The 25,540-nt window shown below is 42.0% G+C and overlaps 1 protein-coding gene across 2 annotated transcripts in view; it reads left to right on the top strand.

The window, feature by feature from the left end:
* PLCH1 (phospholipase C eta 1) overlaps positions 1-25,540 on the top strand; it is a 167,225-nt gene that overhangs the window by 13,961 nt on the left and 127,724 nt on the right. For both annotated transcript variants that reach the window (XM_020781938.3, XM_072996102.2), the window contains exon 2: positions 12,298-12,415. In XM_020781938.3, the coding sequence (XP_020637597.3) occupies positions 12,337-12,415 (79 nt within the window). In that variant the 5' untranslated portion in view covers positions 12,298-12,336. The remainder of the gene's footprint in view (positions 1-12,297; positions 12,416-25,540) is intronic.

Raw genomic sequence — 25,540 nt, forward strand, 5'->3', positions numbered from 1 at the left:
GTTTCAAGGAAGTTTCTAAGTCAACACTCAGCAGTCCTTTGCAAAATAATTTGGCAATCGAATCACAATGTTACTAGTAATCAGAGCAAAATAAATGTAGGCCCAAATTTTGTTGGAGACACATATATACACTGTATATAAAACAGTAACCCTGGAAGTTGCTGAACCTAATCAACAAGGTGTGTGTTTGCTGGATGAGTGCCAGGTGCATACAAAAAAAGGTGTGATCAGCCACTACAACTGATATGCTGCTGGGGTGTTGTTTGCTCTTTACAGTAATAATCATGGCCCGCAAAGTCAATTCTGATTTAAGGTGACTCTTTCCAGGGTTTTCCAGGTAGAAAACACCCAAAAGCAGTTTACTGTTCCCTGCTTCTGGATATGCCCTGGGACTGTGCAGCTTGCCCAAGGCCACACAGTCCGGCTCTACTCCTGGGAGGAATTGAACTCCCAACCTCTGGCTTCACAGTCAGACCCCTAAACCACTGAGCTATCAAGCTTAGCTCATAACTGTGTGCCATCAAGTCAGTTCTGACCCCTGGTGACCTTTTCAGGGTTTTCTTCTAGATAGAAAGTACTCAGAAGTAGTTTACCATTCCCTGCTTCTGAAGCCATCCTATGACTGTGCAGTTAGCCCAAGGCTGGCTGCAGAATTTAATGCAAAAAAAGTAAGTTTTACCACTGGTTTTTATTATTTTTCATTTCTGAATCTTTGGTAATTGTTAACATATAGGCTGGTCTTTTTTTTAAAAAATATACTTTTTGTATTGTTTTCTCAGTTAAGGAGATGAATACGCATTCTCACGACTGGCTGTGGTGTATTTGGCTAAATGTCCTTCAGAACATTAAAATGAGATGATGATGGATGCCCCACATAAGGAGAGAAAGCACGTACTACCAGAGATGCTGAAAGGCACAGCCAGTCCAAGACATTTTGCTGTCTGAGATAAAGAACAAGTCTGTCTTGCGTGTACAGTGGCCAGCAGGACAGTTGAAATGTAATTCAGCAATGGCAGTTGGATCTGCCCTACAGCCGAAAACAGCAGACTAGTATAGGGCTGGGTAGGACCAGTTGTGTGAAGTATACAAACCAGGAAAATCACCAGGGGGTTTATAAGAAACATCTGGAGCCTGTCATTGCTGACATCTGAGGTGATTCTTTGCTTAAAGGAAGGGTTGGCTGTTGTAGGAGGAAACAGGATCCATAACTGATGGTGTTGCTAGGAATCTTGTTGTCTAAGCACTTCATATATATGCTAGTGTGGTGGTTAAAGACAGTGGGATCCAGCACACCAATCAGTTGTTACAGTAATGAAAGCATCCTCCAAAAGATCTCTCAAATTCAGCATTGAAGAACATGATCATCTCAGCATGAAGGTAGACCAACATACTTTTGTGAAATAGCCATTGGCTGCAAAAAACGCATCACTGTTGAAATTTTCGGTCACCACATTAACTGCAGAGATTACACCAGCCCCTTTCAGCAATGACGATATCAGTTTGAGGCTGCCTTTCATGAGATGTGGTAGTGGCAAATTTGGATGTTCAGGTGATCATCATGGCAGTCTCCCTGGCTAACCTTTCACCCCATATGGTGAGATCAAGATTGCAGGCAGTTAGATTGTCCATACTAACAAATAAGGAAGAACAGGTGTTTTGTAAACTCCATAGCTCTTAATTGACCATTCATCACAGATAACAAATCTGCAAAAATAATGAGTGGGGAATGTTTTTAATCACCTTTTAAAACGTTCCAGTGTTGCTTCTGCAATCAGCTTCTTAGCCTCACATGCACTTTACACAGAGAGAAAAGCAGGGGGGTATAAAACTCCCATTTACTTTTTGATCCTTAGAGATCTTAAATATTGCTTTAAAATGCTGCAGGAGTTCATTTCCACTGCTTCATCACACCTGGTCATTTTCCAATAAGTTGGAAAAGGGTGATTCGAAGTAACAAATTAGCAGTTAGTGGGGTAGGTGACCTATAGGTTTCCTGGTGTGTCACATGATTTTCATAATACACACATTTGCATAATACAGTGGTGCCTTGCTTTACGAGCACTCCGTTTGACGACGAAATCGCACGACGTTGATGTTTTTGCGATCGCTTTTGTGATGTTCCCTATGGGGGGAATTCGCTTTGCGATGATTGGTTCCCTGCTTCGGTAACCAATCATCGCAAAGCGATGATTTTCGCACAGCTGATCGGCGGTTTCAAAATGGCCACCGGGTGAAAAACATGGCCGGCCGCCCTTTTCTGGGACTGATTCTTTGCTGCACAGGCAGCGAAAATGGCTGTGCTATGGAGGATCTTCACTGGACGGTAAGTTTGAAGCCCATAGGAACACATTAATTGGGTTTTAATGTGTTTCTGTGGGCTTTTTAAAATCACATGACGACGTTTTTGTTCGACAGCGATTTTGCTGGAATGAATTAACATCGTCATGCGAGGCACCACTGTATACAAATTAGGCACCAGGTCCATTGGGAGAAAACTAGAATATGGGAACCAGACACTTCCATGCAGTTTAAAGATGATGATGTTGGTGATGTGGCATTTTACAGCACTGCTGACATTTTACAGCATTACTCTTGGCTCTGTTCCAGCTCCTGGGTTCTACTGCTGCATTTTGCAATATATTGACCAAAAAGCAAGGCGCTCTGGCTCTGACTTGAGCATGTGCTGTGCTTTCACGCTTTGCCTGTTCTACTTGGGAAGCACAGGCTTGAGAGCTCAGCCCCTGGGAGAAGTAAATAGCCATCTGTGCCAATCAATAGAATTCCCTGCTGGTCTGGCAATTCATTTTGACTGGTAGAACTGAAACAAAAGGCAGGGGGTGGCGGGGTGGGAGAAGGGATGAGCTTCCTTATCTCCTCTCCCAGGAAGTATCTCATTTTAATGCGGCTAAGCTTTTTGAACCTTAGCAAGGAGATGAGACACAGATTAAGGCTTAGTTTTCTGCCTTCTTGGTGAGCATTCTTCTCTCCCTTCTGGGAGGTATATATCGCAGCCAAGAGTTTCTAGAACAGCCTGTTCCTTGAAACAGTGCAGGGGCTAATGGACCTGCCCCATAAACTGGTCCACCACGTACCTTTATATACCATTACGGGTTGACGATGTTTCTGGTCAATTACATTTCTTGTTGCCGAAGGCTTGTTGATCTTTGAAAATCAGAGTGATAAAGCAGGTAGTGTGATAAGAAAAAGTAGAAATGTTCCTTATATACACAAACCAAAGTTGCAGGAAAAGCACCTGTTCTTTGAAAGCTTTCCCACCTTTTCTTTATGAGTTGGCTGAATAGTTGAGTGGTTTAGGTATAAGGTTGGAAGTTCGATACCCCATTGTGTCTCCTGAGAGTAGAGCCAGCCTGTGTAGCCTTAGACAAGCTGTACAGTTGCAGGACGCTCCCAGAAGAAGAGAATGGTAAACCACTTCTGAGTATTAGCTACCTGGAAAACTCTGAAAAGTGTCACCGTAAATCAGAATTAAGACGGCACATTATCATTACTTTTACCTACTCTTAGCATATCTATTAATGCTATCTCACCATACAGTGGTGCCCCGCTAGATGATGACCTCGCAAAATGATGAATCTGCAGGATGATGAGTTTTTGCGATCACTATAGCCGCAGTGGTGTCGAACTGTGGCCCTCCAGATGTTCTTGGACTGCAACTCCCAGAAGCCTTCACCACCACCGCTGCTGGCCAGGATTTCTGGGAGTTGAAGGCCAAGAACATCTGGAGGGCCACAGTTCGACACCACTGCATAGCGCTTCGCAAAACAGTGTTTCCTATGGGCGATTTTCGCTGGACAATGTTTGGGTCCGTGCCTCGCAGACGACAATTTTAACAGCTGACTGGCGCTTTGCAAAATGGGTGTTTTCGGGACCGATGCTTCACAAGACAGCGATTTTAACAGCTGATTGGCACTTCGCAAAATGGCTTCCCTATGGCCGATTTTCGCAGAATGACAACGATTTTCCCCCCTTGGAATGCATTAAATAGATTTCAGTGCGTTCCAATCAGGAAACGCTTTTCACAAGACAGTGATTTCAGTGGAATGAATTAACATCGTCTTGCTGGACACCACTGTACTCCACTACTCATGGTGGCTTTAAGGTTGTTGTAATGCTGACAGTATATTGCTAAGATTCTGCTCTTGATCTGTGGATTCCATTTGTCATTCAGTCTCTGTGTTTTCTGTAATATGAGGAAATAAACCTGTTGCAACTGTTTTGCAGTTCTTTTGTGTTTTTACGAGAAATTCCTAGGTTATCGTGTTCTGTGAAGATAATCACATTATCGTGTGAAGCTGATGACAAAACTAGCTGGGATTCAAAGTTGTAGTCTAATACAGTAAAAAATAATACGTAAGTAAACGTGAAATGAGGATTGTCTTTGTTTTTCCCACTGACACTGATAATCTCTTCTTCAGTTGGATAACTTGGTGTGATTTATTCATATTTACTTCTCCTCCTCCTCCATCATGATCCATAATCTTGATTTAAATATTTAATTTACAAGGAAGCCTACATGCTGCCCTGTTTTTTATTTTTACAACAGCTACGTACATTCCGCTAGACAGAAAGATAATACTGGAGGTATCTCAGTGAGCATCATGGCTTGAACAGCAGTTTGAATTCAGGTCTCTGTCCAAGACTGTGTTCATTTCTCTGCATTTGCTCTTCACGATGATGTGGGGGGGGGGACAATTATTTTACTTTGTGGTTGATTCCCTTGCTGTACCAGGGATGGTGGTAAGTCCTGACACTTCCTTACTTGGACCCAGGAAGGAGTTCAGATGCTGCTGCAGAGGACTTTGCTGTTCCCTAGCCAGGTCAGGCAATGTATACAGCTTTTTCACTCCTTTAGCATTTAAAAGACCCAGTAAAAGAGAAAGCGAAATTGTTGTCTTGCCTAATGACACTGTGCTTCAGGGAGGAGTATCCCTTTTGGTTGACCCTGCATACAATCATGTACATGCTGTGAATTGATCTTAGCTAGTCATGCATTTAATTCTCCAGGTCAGGCCTGTATCCTTCAGCACTAGCCACATGGGCCTTTGGGCTTCTAGATGGTGTAGTGAGACATCACACTCTTGGCTTGGGGCACTGCTTTTTGATCAGATCAGATTACTAGTGTGATATAACTCTTGGGTGGAGGATTTACATAGATTGGGATCAGTCGGCACAGATTCACACTTGCTTCATTAAACTGCATAAACATGAACCTGCTCCTAAGTGTAAAGAAAATAATGTTCCCTCTAAGAAACATTTTCCTAGTTTGTCTCCATCCTCACTAATATAATTGCTGGTTGATTTCTAGTATGCGTGCAGTGAAGAAAGTAGTATACAAATCTAATTTCAAGCAACTGCAAGGAAAGAAATGGGTTTTAAATTCATTCTTCTACCAATGCCTCAGAGTGAATTATTCAGACTTCAAGTGCCAGTTAATGAGAAAGGGATGGACTCTGGAGAACTTGTAGCTATTCTCCTCCCTGGATTTTTGTACTTCTGTGTAGCAAGCAGGGAATTTTACCAGAAAGTCAAAACTCTGCAACACTGTTTAGCTCACATAAACAAGAATGTTATTTGTAGAATAAGAAGCACTGCCTAACTTCTCTTTGAATAGATTTTGACATGTTTGTTATAAATTCTTCATGGTCCCATGAGTGGACTGTTGGTATTTGCATAGAGCTGTGTATGAAATCTGGAGACATGATAGATGCTAAGAGGTGAAAAGGCCTTCCAAATGTCACACAGCTTGTTTGCATACTAGGCATGTTTAGAGTTTGCTTTAAAAAAAAAAATTTGAACTCTTATCTGCTTCAATTTGTACTTAAATTTGTGTCCTGATCTGTATTTGTAATCTGAATTTGTAAGTTCATTTCACTCCAGGGCTGAATTTGTTCATTTTAGTTCAGTCTGGACTAGAGATGGGCACGACTTAAATCATGCCATATCTCATGAAGTTCCCTGCTGCGTGTTTCCTCTTTCCACCCCCCCACCCCCCCGGCCAGCTAGCCCAGTGGTTCTTAACCTTTGTTACTCGGATGCTTTTGAACTGCAACTCCCAGAAACCCCAGTCAGGACAGCTGGTGGTGAAGGCTTCTGGGAGTTGCAGCCCAAAACTCCTGAGTAACCCAAGGTTAAGAACCAGTGAGCTAGCCCACTCACAATCTGTCACATGCCATTGGGTACTCCTTCTGCGGTGGTGCTCCATTCCAGGCAGGAGCTCCAGCTGCCTTTCCCACCTCCTCTGACAGCTGACCACTCAGACAATGAGGTGGGATCAGGATTGAGTTGATTGGTCGGCTGCCAGAGGAGGCGAGGAAGGAAAACCCAAACTCATGCCCAGACTGGAGCACTGTTGGAGAAGGAGGACCCCAGCAGTTTGTGATGTTGTGAGTGGAGCAGTTGACCGGTGGTGGTGGAGGGAATGTGTGGCACCTGTGGTGCTGTGTGAGGGGCTTCGTACAATGCGGCACAGCTGAAGTTTTGCCCATAACTAGTCTGGACTTCTGCCAAATCACTCTGAATCAGTCTGATTCATTTAGCAATTTGGACTTCAGTAAAGCCCTACATGTAAATGTGATCTTTGTTGGTACACAGGAGTAATAAAGATGGAGACTATTTTTCTGTAACTGCTACCACCATCAGCAAGATTCAAGTACAGTGGTGCCTCGCATAATGATGTTAATTGGTTCCATTAAAAACATTGTTATGTGAAAACATCGTTAAGCGAAACACCATTTCCCATAGGAATGCATTGAAAACCGGTTAATCCGTTCCAATAGGAGCCTATTCAATACATTTCAATGGTGAAAAAAAATCACCAAAAATTCAAAAAGACTCAGAACAAAGCCAAATTACTTTAATGAAGGTTTTATTAGGTGCACTAACGATTCCAAGAATTTTAAACATTTTTTAAACATTTTAGAATATTTTTAAAATAGCAAAAACAGGGCTGTCAAAAAAAACATTAAGCGAAACAGGGGACCTAAAACTGTCATTGTTAAGTGAAGCAAGGTCCCAAACATCGTTATGCAAAAATCCCCCATAGGAAACATCGTTAGGTGAGGCGGCAAAATTTCCAGCAAAGGCCATCGTTATGCGAATTCATTGTTGAGCGAGGCACTCGTTAAGCGAGGCACCACTGTAAGTTGCTTTTTTTTTTTGGATGACAAGTCCCCAAATCCTCCAGCTTCCACAGTTAGTGGAAGCCTTTTGGGAGTTCTGGTGCAAAAAAGTAATTTTCAAAAACTCAGTTTGTGGCTATCAGGGCAACACAAAGTTACTGAAGGTTTAAACCTTGCCTTATGTGGAAGACGAGTTACATTCAAAACACTAGCTTGTATAAAAATTTCTTGGGGAATAGTCACTCTTTTTCTGTATGTGCTGTGAAATTCTTCTTTCCCCCCCACTTCTTACAGTGGTGTGGTCATGGGCGTTCTGTTACAGACATTTTATCCCATCTATTAGTTGGCAAACACTAATTCGATTAGCTCAGATTTTTTCAGTACAGTATTTAATCAGAGGATTCTGTGGAGACACTGGGGTATTATTTTGCTGTAAATCTAGTTGATTTTATCATGATCCTTCCACTAGAAATTTCTTTATAAGCTGGAGAGGGAAATATTTAGTTTTCAGAAGAGTAGCTATGTGAGTCTATTGCAGCAAAACCAACAAAGATCACACTTACATGCAGATCATTAGTATGACTATTAAAGTTCTAAAACTATGCAGAAGTGCTATTCAGCAGTTCATAATAAACACTAATTTTTTTCTGTGCATTTGCATGACCATTTCTAGATACAATTGTATACCAGTAAGATCTACTAGATCTAGCCAATGGCTGTGCAGATCTATTTAAAATAATTGGACTTATTCTAGCTCTGACCAGGTTCCCTTGATTGCAGTGAATCTGCTCCAAATCTAGATCCAAGCCAGTACGTACTAGTCAGTTGTTTTCTTTTGTTTTAAAAGGAGCGGATGAGCGATCATGTATTCTCATAGATAGGCTTCTTAACTTATGCACAGATGTGTGTATGTGGCACAAACTTGCATTTTTGCTGAGGTCTTTGTCTCTATGAAGTCATCCTGGGATAGCCTTTCTTGAAGAGGACTTCCACGTTTGAGCCAGTCACTTGTTGTACTCTGAGGGCTGCATGGGATAGTTGCAGTTAGTTGATGGATTAATCGTCAGGCTGCAACAAGACTGCCTCTTTTGCATCTTATATTGTTAACTTTGATTGGTAGCATTCACAGCACTCTGTGGACAGATGGTGGCCTGTGAAACTCAGATTGACAGCAAGGGGTTATGGATGAAACCTGCTCAAACGGTGTGTGTGTGTGTGTGTGTGTGTGTGTGTGTGTGTGTGTGTGTGTGTGTGTGTGTGTGTGTGTGTGTGTGTGTGTTTTGTCTTGATACAGGGAAAAAACATTTTTGAGACTTCAAGCTGTAAGTCATGATTGTGTAAGACATTTGTGCAGAACTGAAGATAGGACTCTTTTTTGGACAGTAAATGTCTTTAATGCACTGCTTCAGCTAATACTGATATGTTTACCTTTCCTTTTGGTCACATAAAACTGGCCAAGAGGTCCGTCTTTTGTGTAATAAAAAACTGCTATATTTTCATTTGCTTGTGTTCTCTACCTCAGTGGTTCTTAACCTTCGTTACTCGGATGTTTTTGAACTGCAACTCCCAGAAACCCCAGCCAACACAGTTGGTGGTAAAGGCTTCTGGGAGTCGCAGTCCAAACCTCCTGAGTAACCCAAGGTTAAGAACCAGTGCTCTACCTAATAGGGAACCTGTGTGTTTTGCTGAAAGCAGGAGACCCAATTTCACACCAACTGGCTATTGCATATTTCTCCTTCTATGAGTAACCTGCACTGCAGCCAGGAGAGCCTAATATGAATAAGCCCACAACCTATTTTCACAGACCATCTATAAGCCTGTGACCTGCAGATTTTAAGGCTTCAGTACCAACCCATTTTTTTTCTCTCTCTCCTAACTCCACTTGCACTTTGCTTGACATTGAGCCTTGAACTTGAAACTTGAGCCTGGCTCATAATCTAGTTTATTCCTACTTCTGTTAACCTAATTTTAAAACAAGGGATATGTTCCTAAGACTCTAATGATATTCCAGTTGGTTGCTTGTTTTTCTCTCTTTTCATGATAATATTTCTACAATTTTATGACTGTGAACAGTAAGGAACAGTTCATTTATTTATGCAATATGTGTGTGTTTGGTGCAGTCAAGTCAAAACCAACCCTAACAGGGTTTTCAAGGTAAGTGAGATATTTAATGAATGGTTTTACCAGTTCCCCCAGAGAGCTTCCATGGCAGAACAGGGATTCTAGCCCTGTTCTCCACAGTCCTAGTTTGTCACTCTATCCACTACATTACATAGGAAATTAGTTATGCAATAGTTTCATTTATTTAATTCCTGGTGCTCATTTCCCCTCGGTTTGCTTTGTTTGAAATTCTTGCCACTCATTGCCTTTAAACCTTTGTCCTAGAAAGGGATGGGCTATAACAGTGATCTCCAACCTTGGGCCTCCAGGCTACATCTCCCAGAAGCATTCATCACCATCTCTGCTGGCCAGGGTTTCTGGGCGTTGAAGTCCAAGAACATCTGGAGGCCCAAGGTTGGGGATTACTGGGCTATAAGACAGAAGCACACAATGCATGGCTTACATGCAAAGTGGCCTGGGTTCTATCCCTGGTATCTCCTGACACAGCTGATAAGGATGCCTTTCTGAGACATGCAAGACGCACAGCGTGGGTTGTCAAGTCGGCAGCATCCCATTTCCTGAGATGCCATGGCCCAAACCTGAAATCTAGGGACGTACCTTTATAGTGTCATAAGAGATGCAAAATTTGTTTGTGTAGCATCACAGGTGCCATGTGTTTTCCCTCTCCATCCTCTCACCAACTAACCCAGCTGGATGCCCCACTTATGAGCCTCTGAATATCCTGGGCCAGCTGTCCACTTTGGACAGGGGTAGGGACTCCCCTTTCCCACTTCCTGCAGCAGCCAACCACAGATGCGGAAGCGGGAGGTGCATGTTTGGAATGCCACAGGAGGTGGGAAGGGAATCCCTTCCTTTGTCCAGAGTGGACAGCTGCCCAGGAAGACGACTTGGCCGGTGCATAGAGGCTTGTGAGTGGGGCATCCGGCTGGGGGTGGGGAGAAGAAATGCGCAGCACTTCTGATTTGGGCTGAATTAGTTCGTGCCCATCTCTAATATGCACTTTCCTAATGCCAAAGTGAACAGCCATTACAGAATGGTGTACCTGTCAAAGACAGGCAATGTGGAGCAGAAAAAATGAATTGAATACAGTGCTGGCTGTACAGATTTTGAGATCTTAAATTAAAATACAAATTCAGGTACAAATACACAATTCATCATTCTATTGCTCCTCCTGCACAAACATATTGAAAATACATTATCTAAATGAAGGTGAGAACAGCCCATATCATCTTCCAGGGAAATACCAGCTCCTGCCCTTTCCAACTCCCTCCCTCTCTGAGTGGAAATGTAGAAGCACACCTCTTTCTAAGGTTTCACACACCTCCCACCCACTGACCAATTAGTTCATAGGGATTATATTAGCATTAGCCAGTTTTTTATAAAGTGACTAATTACTTGTTACATTGTAGGTAATGAGTTAGTGACACACTATCAAGGTATTTGTTTTTTGTTGCTTTTTTAAAAATAAAGTTTGTTAGAGAATGGTTAACATTCACAAATGACTGCCCCCATAGCAGCATTTTAGAAGTAAAAATATATTACAACACCCCCATATAATAAACTCTTATTACTTCTGCAAAAATAATCCCATTATGCCCTTGTTATTGAAAAAGTAATGTAGTACAGGTAACAATGTGACTTGTGACACTTTAATTTCTAGACTTTGGTAGATTGTTAGTCTTTTATGAACTGGCTATATTTTAGAGAAATATTGTACATACTTAGTCTTCTGCAGATCAGATTAATTTTGAAGGAATTAGGGTGGATACTTAAGTTCCCTTTTCGTATGTCTTTGGGAAATCTGAGTCCTGAAACATCCGCCATACTAGGCGCTGCTTACAATGAAATGAATTTTGCAAGGCATCATTGGAAAGGCTAAAAAGTCTTCAGAAATGAATTGAATGAAGGGATGTAAACAAAGGAAGCCTTGTAGAGAGAAACCTAAGGATCAGCTTCTTAATGAGTTATATGTTTGTCCCTGAAAATGATAGTTACAATTGCTTGCACTGTTTGAAGCTGCAAAACAATGGACAAATGGTAGAAACTGTGGTGGATTCTGAATAACTGATTGTGTTGTAAGGATTTTTTTAAAGCTGGTCTAGTGTTGGCACCACCAGAATCCATAGTCTTCTGTGGATATTTTTCTCTATTGGCCTTGCTTGTGACTTTCCTTATCATGCATCTTCATCTTTTCACTTATCATCATTAACTCACTAAACACCAGATCCTGCAGCGTTTATAGTGCTCGTTTTATGATCCTATATTTCGGTATGCGTTGTATTTCTGAGGTGTTCTGCCTTGCTGCTGTGTTTCATCCCATCTCCACATAATGACTTGAGAGTCTTTATTTTGTTGAAGAAGGCATGCAGAACGAAAGCTTAGACGAGGAAGTAGAGTTTGTACTTGCTGAACTCTGCCTGGAGGTTAGCTAATCAGGAGAAGGGACTCTTACCAGTTATGCATAGTAACAAGGGATGTCTGAGGCATGGAAATGTATTCCTTCTTTCTTCTTTCCTCTGTCCATTCTCCCTGTTGTTCTCTAATTCCCATACAACTCCCTCCCCTCCCGAGAAGTCCAAAACAGGCAGAGCTTGGGGATATATTTCTGAAATACAAAGTCCAGGATCCCAAGTCAATCTAGACAGCAGTTATACTGCCCAGGGGAGAAAGCAATTCTGAGAGCTTAGAAAGAAATGTTTCCAGGTCTGAAGGAAAAATATGTGTTTCTTTCCATTCATCAGATAAGCGATTCTTTACATTATGTGCAAACATCCCCTCTCCCTCTAAAGAGCTGTAATTGTGTGAAGGCAACACTTGGTAGTTTAATGATGACTTAATTATTGCTGCTACATGTGGCTGAGCTTCTTGACAGTATTGTATTTTGAGTAAAGCGTAACATTTAGGGGTGATAATGGTGGTGGTGCAGAGGTTGTCTCAAGACATTTTCTTAAGTGGAACGAATGCCACCGAATTGTTCTTCTTTTCTGCTTAACTGTTCCATTCATGCTACCAACGCTTGTCTTCTTAATTTTTGCAGGATAATTGCCTTTGATGCTGAGAAGAGAGGCCTCTAACAATGAGTTACTGGAACCTGGATAAGAGAAGGTGTATGCAGTACTGCAGGCATTTTTTGGTGGACAACAGTGTTTTTCATGGTAATGTACACATTATCTCTGTTGGTTTCTGCTGCCTTCTGTTTCCTACCTCTATATAATACCACGGAAATTTCACAGTCTGGTTCCCTGAACCAGTGGCATCTACCTAAGGAGATCCAGCTCAAAACCTCTGTTGTGCAAATGTGGATTTCTCATTTCTTGATCTGTTATGCCTTTGTACAAGTTTATTGTGGAATTGCAGCAAAGTATTAAGAGCAAAGCAAAATCAGTTGCAGAAGTGTAAGCATCCTGATGAGATGATCATGTTGTGTTGTAACAGTGTCCTAAAGTAGGGGTGCCTGAAAGATGTAATTTTTGAGTGACTTGATTTACACTTTCCAGACTAATATCCAGATCAGAAAGTTGTTAGCTTTCGGATTTCATAATTCTCCAAATTTTGTTTAGAAATGCATTCTAAAACAGATGTTTCTGAGATAAAATGGCCGAAATTCTCTTGAGCTTTTTCACTGGCATAATGCAACTAGTGTAAATGTCACTGATGAATTTCTGGCAATTTGGAGGTTATAGTAGACATTCACTGTTGTGAGCATCATGTGCCTTGGTGCACAAAAGCAAATGCCTGGGCTAACTTCTTAATTTGCAGCAATTCACCAAAGAGAGCTTTGCCAATTTAATAATAGGATTTTGGCCAATATGCTAGGAAAATGTATTTTTGGGGAAATAGGTTCAAAAATACATGCATAAATACATGCATAAATACATGTGTGTGTGATTTTTTTAAAAGGGGGAATTTTAATGAAGAAAATAAACGGAACAAATTTGTGAATGAGTACAGTGGTGCCTCACATAGCGATCTCTCCGTTGAGTGACGAAATCACTTAGCGACTGAGTTTTTGCGATCTCAAAAGTGATCGCTTTGCGATGGTCCCTATGGGTTTTTTCACTTTGCGATGATCGCGGGGAAGCGATCATGGCAAAGCGACCCTTTTTTTAACAGCTTTTTAAACAGCGGTTTCAAAATGGCCGCTGGGAAAACAAAATGGCTGGCCGCTGTTTTTCCTCGCTTAAGAGGCAGCGAAAATGGTGGCGCTATGGAGGATTTTTGCTTAAAGGTGAGGTTTTAAGCCCATAGGAACACATTAATCATGTTTTAATGCATTTCTATGGGCTTTTCAATTTCGCTTAGCGATGTTTTCGCTTAGCGACGTTTTTCCGGAACGGATTAACGTCGCTAAGCGTGGCACCACTGTACATATGAAAGTGGCATAGACTGAACAGGACTAGTTTCCAGTCTGAGTATTAATGTCAATTCCCCATGCTTCTATTGGCTGATGGCATTTAATATTTATGTCAGGATGAATACATTGTTCTCCTTAGTGCACCTAGAGGACTAAGCAAATGGACCTGTACCCTGCCCCCATGCTGTCAGGGCATCTAGGGTCAACTGCTGCAAGTATAGATGATATTTATGGGGTGGGGCAGGGTTGCTACCTCAAGTTTCTAGAGAAAGGGGAGAAAGAGACTTCATTGCCTACCTAGATATATAGATTAAATTATGAAAAGTGGGATGTTCCAATAATGACATTGGGTGTTGTAGTAGTACTCACAGTGGCTTTCTGTGCATAACATACAAGCACAGTTGATTGGCACTTTATGGGGCATCATTTGCTGTTCGAGTTCCAGACTAAAGATTCTGTGTGTATTAGCAACAGTTTCATGGGAGGATCGCTCAGCAATGCTGGATGTGCTTTCTTCCTGATTGATAGCAAACTAGCATCAATGTGTACAACAAAACAGATTGCAAGCCAGGGTATACTTAATCAGTTGGAAGTTGGGTCAGGGTTAGGTTGAAACATTTCACTACTCATCCAAGTAGCTTCTTCAGTCTGTTCAGCTACTTGGATGAATAATGAAATGTTTCAATCTAATAAGAAAGAAGTCCTGTTGCCATGAGTCAGCTTCCAGATAACCTCACCTGATTGAGTGAGAATCTTCACAGATATAGGGTATACTTGATGTGTGTGTGGAAGCTCCCATCACCACCACATTGCTTCTGGCTCAGGAAGAAGGGGATAGAGTTCATCAGTCGATGCCATTTTAGGAATGCCCAGCCTTCTTGTGGACAGGGGTAGGGTCATGATCAAAGAGGTAACTTTGGTGGTGAGTGAAGCCTTGGTTCTAGAATGCCCTCTACACAGAAGTCAGCCTGGCATCTTAATTGTTGTATTTTAGACCTCACATTTAGGATCTTTTGCTTTGCATAAATTTTTTGATAAACATGATATTATGACCTCAGTCACTTTGATTGTTCTACCTGCTATGTATACCCTGTTCAAAGGTTGTTCAGAATTTTAATCCCCCCTGCAAATCAAGAAATCCTTGTATGCTACCTTTATTAACCTGTTCCTGCTTATTTGAGTTTCTTTGGCAGTTGGAGTTTAAATATGTCACTGTTTATGTGCTGCTTTGGAAACCATTACATTAAGGAGTCAGTTAAGCATTTGTTCTGAGCTTGTGGGTAATGGATTGGATGCTGGCCAATAAACTGAGGGTCTATTCAGTCAAGACAGCGATACATGTTGTGAGTTCATCAGTCAGGTTAAGTGGTGTTCACTCTGTTCAGGGTGGAATTGTATTTCTCTTATAGCTTTGTGGATTGGGGAGTGTTCTTAGACACATTGTGGTCAGTAGAGGCCTGAGTGGCCGTGGTGAATTGAAAGTTGTGTGTGTATGTGTTTTTTTAATTATTTTAGGATATTATTGCAAATACAACTCTACAGGAACAAAGAGAGCCTTGTGGCTGCTATTTATGCTCTGTTAATCTTCACTTTGTTATGTGGCAATGTTATACAACGTGTTATATATTGAGCCAATGACTGCTAATGCCCATTGTGATTTGCAGGGTGATGGTCACAGCTAGGGCTGGTAAGCAGTGTGTGTGTGTGTGTGTGTTCTGTACCATCGTGTTCAAACCAACTTATGATGATCCTATTAGGGCTTTCAAGCTAAGTGAGATATATAAGGAATGGTTTTACCAGTTCTACTACCCCAGTGTGTTTCCATGGCCAAGTGGGGATTCAAACCCTGTTCTCTAGGGTTTGAATCCTCACTAGTCCATCACTCTAACCAGTACATCACACTGAGAATCCTGCAGATATCATACTCTATCCACTGCACCTCACTGAGAATCTTGCAGAGCAAGGCACGTATGCATGTACAAATAAAAAAGTGAAGCATTCATACATATCAACACAGGGGAAGCAGACAGGCATCCACTTAGACACTCCCTCACCCCACCTCATCCACCCCATCCATCCATTCCACAACTCAAGAGGGAACAGAAAAATATACTGTGTTCCAAATTTAGAAGTGTTACTGCCTGCTGCTGCTGGTCCCTCCATGCCAGGTTTCCTAGCTAGACAGTTTATGTGTTCACCAACAGTCATTCTCTCATTTTCTTTCTCCTTCCCTCTTTACTCCCTCTCTTCCCCACCAAATCCGATGCTGGGGGCTCAGCAGAAGGGGCTAAAGAGGCAGGTGAGAGGTTGGCGTACCCGGTGCTTGAAGCAGTGGGGCAGTACCCTATTTGCCCATAGGTCTTCCTTTGAAAATGGTTCACCAGCTTTAGTTGGACCCCAACAGGGTAACCACCTGGAGTTATTGCTGCAAAGTCTTCACTTGGAAATGTCTTCACAATTCATTTCCAAGCCCAATTCACAGTGCTGGCTTAAACTTTTAACACTGTAGAATGCATTCAACAAACCCTTCTGACACCTACATAAGGGTTATTTCAGCACAAAGTGAAGTTTTAGTCTCATGTGCATTTTAAAAAAATACATGTGAGAAGAAATATTCAGCGCTTCTATACCTTTGCACTCTTGCCTTCTGTTGATTTTAACCTGGTTTGATATGCTGAATGTTCTATACTCTGCTGCCAATTTTATCTTAGTTTTTTTATTCTGTCTTGCTTATTGATGGATTTTGCATTTTAAACAGATTGTGCATAATCTCAAGTGCCTTAATTGGTGGGTGGTTTCAAAGTGCAATAAATACAGAATTCATTTTTGAAATAAACATAAACATGGAATTGCAGCTTACTGGTGTCTTTTGAGGGAAGCTGTGGGTTTAAGTCACACTCAGAGTGCCCCTTTGTTGCATTTACCCTTTAAAAAATAGAAAAATCTTATGTGCGCACCTAAACCTAAAAAATTAGATGTGAAGAAGGCAGTCCTTAACTTGCAGCTTTCCTTGCACTATATATCTCCTCAAATTAACCAGGATACACATCTCCATTCATTCTTGTGCAGTGGAGGGGAACAAAATAATGAGTCTAATGGAGTAAGGGTGAGACTGGCTGACAAGCTTCTTGTTCTCTGCAGGGAGCAAAGACATTTTAAGCACAGGTAACTGAGCTACTGTGTGAGCTTTATCCACTGGAATGCTACACTAGAGGGCAGCAAAGGACTTTAAATGAAAAAAAAAACCCTCAGAGACTATCTTTCTTTTGCATCCATTGCATAGAGCTGTAAAAAATTATATATAATCAGATTTTTCTGGCTTAAAACATTATTAAAAACATCCAGTTTCAGCGAGGCTTGTGAGCCACATTCAGCGAAATGCCAAAACACCAACTGAAAGCAGGGCTGTTTGGAAATTTCCATGGTAACCAGGGAGAACAAAAGAGCGCAGGAGAGCTCACGGGTGGGCTGGCAATCCCTCATAGATCCCTTATGTTGAATCTAGCATTCATCGGGTTAAAATGTTAACATAAATTTAAAAAAAAAAGACCCCATAAATTAAAAAAAGGGGAAAAGTAAAGTATCATTGTCTCATAAAGAAGATGCTGAGTTGGCACTGAAGAAGAAGGAGACTATCGGCTTTGCCCAAGACTTATTTGTATATTCCAACCACCAAACTGCTGGGAAGGGTCTTTGAGTGATATTGTGAGGATGTGGCAGCCATTTTTCCCCTCTTAAAAAAAGGTGCAGTGAGAAAGGACTTCTGTTGATCTAACTCCTAGGTTCCCAACCTTTGTTACTCGGATGTTTTTGAACTGAACTCCCAGAAACCCCAGCCAGCACAGTTGGTGGTGAAGGCTTCTGGGAGTTGCAGTCCACAACTCCTGAGTAAGCCAAGGTTGAGAACCAGTGATCTAGCACAGTGGTTCTTAACGTGGGTGATAATGCCCCCCAGGGGGCGATTTCATTTTTCAGGGGGGCGGTAGAACGAAAAGGGGCGGTGTGGGGGCGGTAGAACAAAAGGGGGGCGGTAGGGGGGCACTGGAGCAAGCCAAACATGTGAAGGTGGCTGCAGCCGGGGTGCTGGCAGTGGATCCGGTGCCACTGCCACCAGACAATCCCACTCTTTCTGCCATCTCACCTTCCTCACTTAGGGGAGCACTGAGTGTGGATCGGGTGGAAGGAAAGAGTCTCCTGGATACCCGTCCTCGCCTGGTGAAGCGCTGCCTCGCACCCAGGTGGGGAGGAAGAGATGAGTCCAGTTTGTCCATCCTGCCTTCCCGCCCACCTTCCCGCCCGTTGCAAGGGAAGCACGGAGAGAAATGGGTTGGTTTGGGGTGGCGTGGCATCTCTTTGGGCGGGATCGCAAATGCACTGCAGAAAGTCAGCCGCTCCTCTTTCTCCCTGAACCCTGAGGATCTGTTCAGTGAAGGTGAAAAGAGCAGCATATGATTTTGTAAGCCGCCCCGAGTAGATGCAGTCTAGGGGCGGCGGGGTATAAATCAAATGAATGAATGAATGAATGAATGAATGAATGAATGAATGAATGAATGAATGAATGAATAAGAAAGAAAGAAAGATATCATTGCTGCAGGGAGGGGGGTGATGATAACTTCCTCAATGGCTCAAGGGGGCGTTTCTTTCAAAAAGGTTAAGAACCACTGATCTAGCATATTGCCTGGGTTTTGCATTCTCCATCCTCTTCCTCTTCCACCACCACTTCATTAGTTGCACATTTGGGACTGGCGTGTGTCTGCATGTATAGATGAATGCTTGTAGCCTTGTATGGCTTTTGAGTGACTAGGTCAGAGCTTCAATTTAGGATGTTAGCATCTTTCTCCCCTCCCCTCCCCCAGGTTCTCTTTTCTTTTTTGGTGTGGTGATGCCACTGCTAACGTTCATAATAGCTGTCCCTTGCTTCTCCTTTTCTTGAACATTCAGAGTCAGAGGTTGGCAGTCAAATCTGCCCGAAATAATTTTGATGGTGCTGTCTGACTCCCCACCTCAATTCATAGGTGTTTGCATGTCCTCATTTGCAGGAATGTCACCACTACCACCACCGCTGGAAATGTGCAAATATTGTTGTGGATAGAATATAAGTGTAACCTCTAAATAGAAAATAAATACATTGGGAGTTTATTGAGAAGAGTGGGAAGAATGGTTAGCAGCACACCTTCAGTCATTAGGACTTGCCTTGTTTCCAAAGAAGGTCCGTGTACAGTTAGTTATGCTGTACTTGCTCTTCTAAAAGCTTGGGGAAAGAATGCTTTTGGGTGTGTGTGCACATGTGTGCAAATTCTGGAACTTCACAGGGACCATGACTTCTGACCGTGATATCTGGAAATTCTGGAAGTTGTACTCAGGAACATTTCCAGTCTACAGGTTCCTTCCTTCCAGTTCCATCATTGCTACCAACCTTGAATTCAACACATTTTCATAGAGCACTAACTAGGACCAGGGGTCAAGGAGAGTTACTACCTGTAGCTTTCATTCCAGAAAAGGGGCCACTCCAGCTAAGATGAGGATAGTGATTTCCTCCTGTGAGGGTAGGGATCCACTTCAGCTTATGGGACACAGTGTTCTTCTTTTCTCTGTTCTTATGCACTGGTTTAAAGATGAGGCTTCAGATACTTCTATTTGAAGGGAGGGGGAATGCAATATTGTACCTGGTGTTGTCTGTTCTATCTCTCTAGTTTAACATTCCCTTTTAAGTAAAGGAACAGGATATTTGCATTTGTTTTCATTTTTGCCTGTCTGCCCTCCCTCGTCTGGGTTTGTACAGAAGGCGTCTCTTTGATGCCAATTTGGATGCTAATATGAAGAGGACTGAAAAACCAATATCCCCCTTTCCCTCTTCCAAAGCAGATAGAATTACAATTAATATGCATTAATTCAGTTTCTTATTATCTTCGGGTTGGTGTTGTGAAGTTGATAATATTAAAGATAATAATGATTAGAATCTCTCAATTTTATTTGTATGCAAAATATGGAATTTTTCACTAAGCAACAACTTTGTCTTGCCCCCTCTAATATGTGAGGACTACAGATAGGTTGTGCTTGGTTCAAAAATGAAATTGTGTTTTCTAAAGGTAGACTGATTTAAAAAAATATATTTTTTTGTGCACTTCTTTCCTTGGTATTGAATAAGTTTGATTTCAAAACAATGAAAGCAAGAGCTCATCTTTTTGCCTGAGATGAAGAATTAAATGGTGCCCTCTCCATTTTGAGTTCAAAAGTGGAATGACCCGACAAACTTTTCTTCAACTCTAGCAATAGGGCAACACCTTCCACCTAGACTAGCCCAAAGGGTGCCATACAAGCTATATGGCGCAAATCTTGTTCTTCCATTGCCTTCCTGCTGCCGTCTCTAAGGATTTGCTGCCTGAGGTTACTCCTCAGGTGGGGCTGGTCCTGCCTAGGAAGAATTAAATGGCTGACAACAATCTGTTGACAAAATAATTTCCTTGAATTTGTCATAAGACGAATGTGTGGTGCAAAGAAATAGACACCTATGTGTGTACCATCACTTTCAGTTTCCCTACCTATACAGATGATGTTCAGAATAACAGTAGCCAGAAAAGTTGAAATCAGTAGTGGCTGGTGATAAGCAGCCAATGAAGAAAAGACTATTATTCTGGGTGCCCTTGCAAGATTTGCCCTATTAGGGAGTGAAAGTCTGTGGAATGCTGCTGAAACCCACTGGCATCTCTCATAATTGTTTTCTTACAATCATCATCATCATCTTAGAACTGCAGAGCTGGAAGGGACCCTATGGATCATTGAGCCTATCAAGGAGGCGCGGTGGGGAATCGAAAACTCCCAACCTTTGGCTCTGTAGCCAGATATCTAAACCACTGAGCTATGACTGGATACAGTTTGACTGAAGTTGGGAGTGTACTTGGCTTCTTGATATTTTGCTGTAGTAAATGGGGAAGAATTAATGACGCAAATGCTATGAATAATTTTTTAGTTGGTTTATGCCTTTGCTTTTTTAGATTCCTGATAAATTTGGGTAATAGAATTTCCCATTCAATATTTTGCATTTTGTTGCTGGCGCAGTGAATATGATTACTACTGAGGATAATCTAGCTAGGGAGATTAGGTTTATAGCCTTCAGCATGCACAAGCAGGAGAGCTTTAGGATACAGTTCCCAGAATTTCCAGGCAGCATAGACATAAAGGATTGTAATCCGGAAGTACCTTTTTGGACCTCTGGCATGTAGATGTGAGGACCCACAGGATATGGTGAGAAGTTCAGATATGCTTTATGCTCTCACTTTCACATGTTCAAACATACCACACCACTTACATGCAAGGGATTGATAAGCAAATGAAATAATTGCTTAAAATATTTATATTTTCTGTTTTCTCCTGTGAATCTAAGTCATAGTACAGTATTCCCTGCCTTGTCCCATTATCCTCACAACAACCTTATGAGATAGATTGACTGGCTGAGATGAAAGATCTCTTCAGGTGTTCAAAATTAATGTGTATACAGTCACGGATATATTCAGGAAAACAACAAGACTGACGCATAGAGCCTCTGCTATCCATGGGTGACTGTACTGGTGGAACTGAGTGTCCTTTCTTATGTGGAGAGTCCCTATAGATAGTGGAGGTTCTCCAAGTGTAATAAAATGACAAAACCAAGAGTGGTGTGTGTGTGTGTTTTTGTGTGTGTGTGTGTGTGTGTTTGTGTGTGTGTGTATAGCAGGGCATTGCCCTCTACTTATTATAAATATGCTGGAGTGCTGCCCTCTATCCATGGTGAGTATAAGCAATTTAACTACTAAATACAGTTCTTGAGTAAGTGGCCCAAGGTTACCCTGTGAGTTTCATGGCTCACTGCAGACTTGAACCTGAATCTCCCAATTCTAGGTCTGACAGAAGGTCATGCTTGCGAATTTATCTGTTAGCTGCCCTGGTAACTAGGATTCTTATAGAGGCTTTGCTCCATTTCCTTGTGTATTATTTATTTGCTTTTAATTTATTTAGAATTTCACAATCCATAAAGCTACCATCTTAGCTTTTATTTTATTTCAAAGTTGCCTTATAAGATATGACTTAACTCTTTAGCCTTAAGATAAGTAGGGTTATTTAACTGCCCAAACAAAAATAAGACATGGCATGTTTAATGAACAGTTCATTTTCTCTCATCATTCTGGGAAGAACTCTTTAAATTTTTTTTTGGTGTTATAATTGGCTGTTTGGAAGAATGATTCTTTCTCTTCTCTTTGATGCCTCTCTGAAACCTAAGCCTTTATGTCTGAACCTGTATTTTCATGAACGGTATGATGAATTCACTTTGCCGTATATTCACTTTTACTCTTTGCCTTGGAGCCCCTCAGTGTTAAGCACGAACTGAGCAGCTTTAGGATTCTGTCACGTTAAATCAGTTTTGCTCAAAGTGAACTCTATCTGGTGCTTCCTGGCTCAGTGAAATTAATTTGACTACGTTAAGAGTGTTTTGTAAGAGTCTAACTGTAGTAAGAAGTCATAATAGGAATGTAGTATGGAGAACCCAATGCCCACTCAGCCAGTATTCAAACATGTGAGGACTTATGCTATTATCAAAGTTTAGGTGATTTACAATAGGGCCCCCGTATCCACAGTGTCCGTTATCCACAGTTTACTGCAGCCCTGTGTACAACATACAAGGGGGTGGGCCTTACGACTTTTGTCCCAGCTGTTTTGGGCTGTGGTCCCACCCCACAGGTTGTATATATATCTGCAGTTTCAAGCATATTTGAGGTAGGTCGTGAAATGCCCCCCTTTGTGGATGCAGAGTTCCTACTATACTTTGTTGGATTATAGCTCTCAGAATCCTCAAAAGCAGTGGTCCCCAACCTTGGGCCTCCACATGTTCTTGGACTACAACTCCCAGAAACCTTCACTACCACCTCTGCTGGCCAGGAGGCCCAAGGTTGGGGACCCCTGCTCAAAACCACTTTTACCAGCGCCTGGAGAAGTTACTTTTCTGGACTACAATTGCTGTTGGCCCTGCTGTCTGGGAGGTTTTAAGAGCTGTAATCCAAAAGCAACAAAGCAAAAATAAAAGTGCTGTGGCTCACCTCTGCAAGAGGAGCACATTTGTTTCAGTGGCCAGAATTGTATTGGCAGTTGTGGAGTGTCATTGCTTGGCAGTTGCTCCAATTATCTCTCATTCGCAGCTGGAAACACGGAGCTTATGGGGTACAGGGGAATAACACATGCCACTTTGCTCAATTGGTGTAGAAAGACAGCCGTGACTGCAGGGAGCTGTTATGTGTACAGGAGAAAAAAAAGAAACCAAATAGGATTTTGACCCATGTGAGGCACTCTCATTAATTACAATCTACTTCTGCGGACATGTAGAGCACAACATTTGAGCCAGAGATTTATGTACAGTGTACATGATGTGGGGAGGGGGGTAGGGCTGGGATCAAGCGTGGGAATAGGGCAGGGTGTAATGATAATTGTCTAATAACACCTCATAATGAGCTTCCAAACTGGCAATAGCATTTTTCACACAGGTTGTGGACATTCAGGCTAGTTGATAACATTAACATCCTGATACAGCAGTGTCGTTTTGTCTATGATTAAGTGGTTTTTCTGGCAATACCCTGAACTTAGCACAGCTTATTGGTTCAGAAAACTCTGACCTAAAACTCGTGTCCTGAAAATGTGTTCGCCCCTGTGTTGGTTTGTTTGTGGGCTTTTGTAACCCACAAAGACTAACACTGCAATAAATTTGCTAGACATAAAGGTGCATCTACACCTGAAGGTGGCTTGCAAATTATATTTTAGAAACAAATATCAAACCAATTACAAATGTAATAAAATCAAATTATTAAAAACAATTATGCATATTAATTGCAAGGGGAATGGTGGCCCTGCAGGTGAAACCGCAGAAGCCTCTGGGCTGCAAGGCAAAGACCAGAAGTTGTAACATCGAATCCACGCAACGGAGTGAGCTCCTGTCACTTGTCTCAGTTCCTGCCAACCTAGCAGTTCGAAAGCATGCAAATGCAAGTAGATAAATAGGTACCACCATGGTGGGAAGGGAATGGCATTCCATGTCTAGTCATGCTGGCCACGTGATCATGGAAACTGTCTATGGACAAACGCTGGCTCTACGGCTTGGAAACAGGGATGACTACCGCGCCCTAGAGTGAGACAAAACTGGACTAAATGTCAAGGGGAACCTTTACTTTATGCATATTAATTATTAAAAGCTACTAAATAAAACCCCCTAAACAAGTTTCAAAGAAAAGATAAAAGATAAAAACTTGAAAAGATAAAAAGAACCCCTTCCTCAGCTGCCATTTATGTGTTGAAAGCCTGCTTGCCTTAAAAGAAATCTGTTTCTTTCTGCTAGTGGAAGAACAACAGAGAGGGGGTTAACCTGGCCTCCTGTGGAAGGCAGTTCCACAGTCTGGGAGAAGTTACGAAAATAGCCCTCTCCCAGATTAGAAGAAGATCATTTCCTGCTAGCGGGTGGCCACGTTCCCCTTTTTCAGCTCACCAGAGAGAGCACCATGCTGCCACTGTCAACCATTTATTACCATTTCCGTTGCAAAACATTGCAATTTCTGCTATGAATTATGGCTTGTGGGAAGAAGGATTCACCTCGCTCCCCAGCAGATGCGTCCTCTCAGCTGCCTGTGATTACCATTATCAGGAGCCTCGTGGTACAGTGGTTAAACGGCTGTACTGCAGCCAAAATTGTGCTCACGACCTGGGGTTCAATCCCAGGTAGCTGGCTCAAGGTTGACTCAGCCTTCTATCCTTCCGAGGTCGGTAAAATGAGTACCTAGCTTGCTGGGGGGGGGGCAATGTGTAGCCTGCATAATTAACTTGTAAACCGCCCAGAGAGTGCTTGAAGCGCTGTGGGGTGGTATGTAAGCAGCACGCTTTGCTTTTATCTGTGGAATTCTGGGAGCTGTAGTCAGTTCCCCCCGCCCCAGAAACAAACATTTCTAAGTGACAGGAGTTGTAATTTTGGATAAGGATTCTTTCAGAAATGCTTGTCTGATATTTTCAGGATGTCTCCATGAGGAACACTTACTAAGTTTTAAGAAACAAATGCTTCAGACTATAACCAGTAGGGGCCAGCAAGCATCTTGATATTCATCTCAAAAGCAAATTTCCACTACATGAAACCCAGTCTGAGCAGTGAACAGATAAAATATTCTGTGCATGTTAAGCTCAAGCGTTTTATGACTCAAAAATTGCCTGAGGGTTCCTTGTCCTTTTCTAATATTATTAAGAGAAACTGTTAATAGCTCTATTTGCATGGCATTAATATTCTGATCTGCGTATGTTAGAAATTTGTTCAGGCTGTAGCTGATGGTGCCTTGCACTCGAGGGAGGCTCTGCTTGCCCTGAGCAAAAATGTTATACATATCTAACTAGAAAAAGAGCAGAGTGCGGATTAGAGCAAATAACTGTAGTTGGTACTTGTTTATCAAGAGTCTGCACTATCCATTTGGGGGGGGACGGACAAATAGCCACCATTTTGTGGGTGACTCATCCTAGCAACTAGATGATCTGGAGGATACACCATCCAGTCAGCTACCAGAGTATACCAGTGTTTTAGTATGAACCACTCTACCAAAGTTTGGAAAAGTTGTTGTTGTTGTTATTGGACTACAGTGCCTAGTATCCTCAGCCAACATATCCATTGCTGCCTGGTGGTTTTTCTTAGCTGGAATCCAAAAAGTTGTTCTAAGCATTGCACTTTTAAATCTTCTAGTTGCTACTCTAGGATGTGGTGGTCTATCTCGCCAGGACTGAGGACCATTTTTTAGGCTTGCTGGCAGCTTGAGAGCCACATTCTCAAGGGTGAAGGATATGAGCAAAGAAGCTATTTTTATTAGTTTTTAAAAGGGTGCATGATGGGATGTTGAGCAAACATTTAAAGAAGAAAAAAAAACTTTCACGCATA

Source organism: Pogona vitticeps, chromosome 3 (genome assembly GCF_051106095.1).
Source record: "Pogona vitticeps strain Pit_001003342236 chromosome 3, PviZW2.1, whole genome shotgun sequence".
In the NCBI taxonomy this organism is placed as follows: Eukaryota; Metazoa; Chordata; class Lepidosauria; order Squamata; family Agamidae; genus Pogona; species Pogona vitticeps.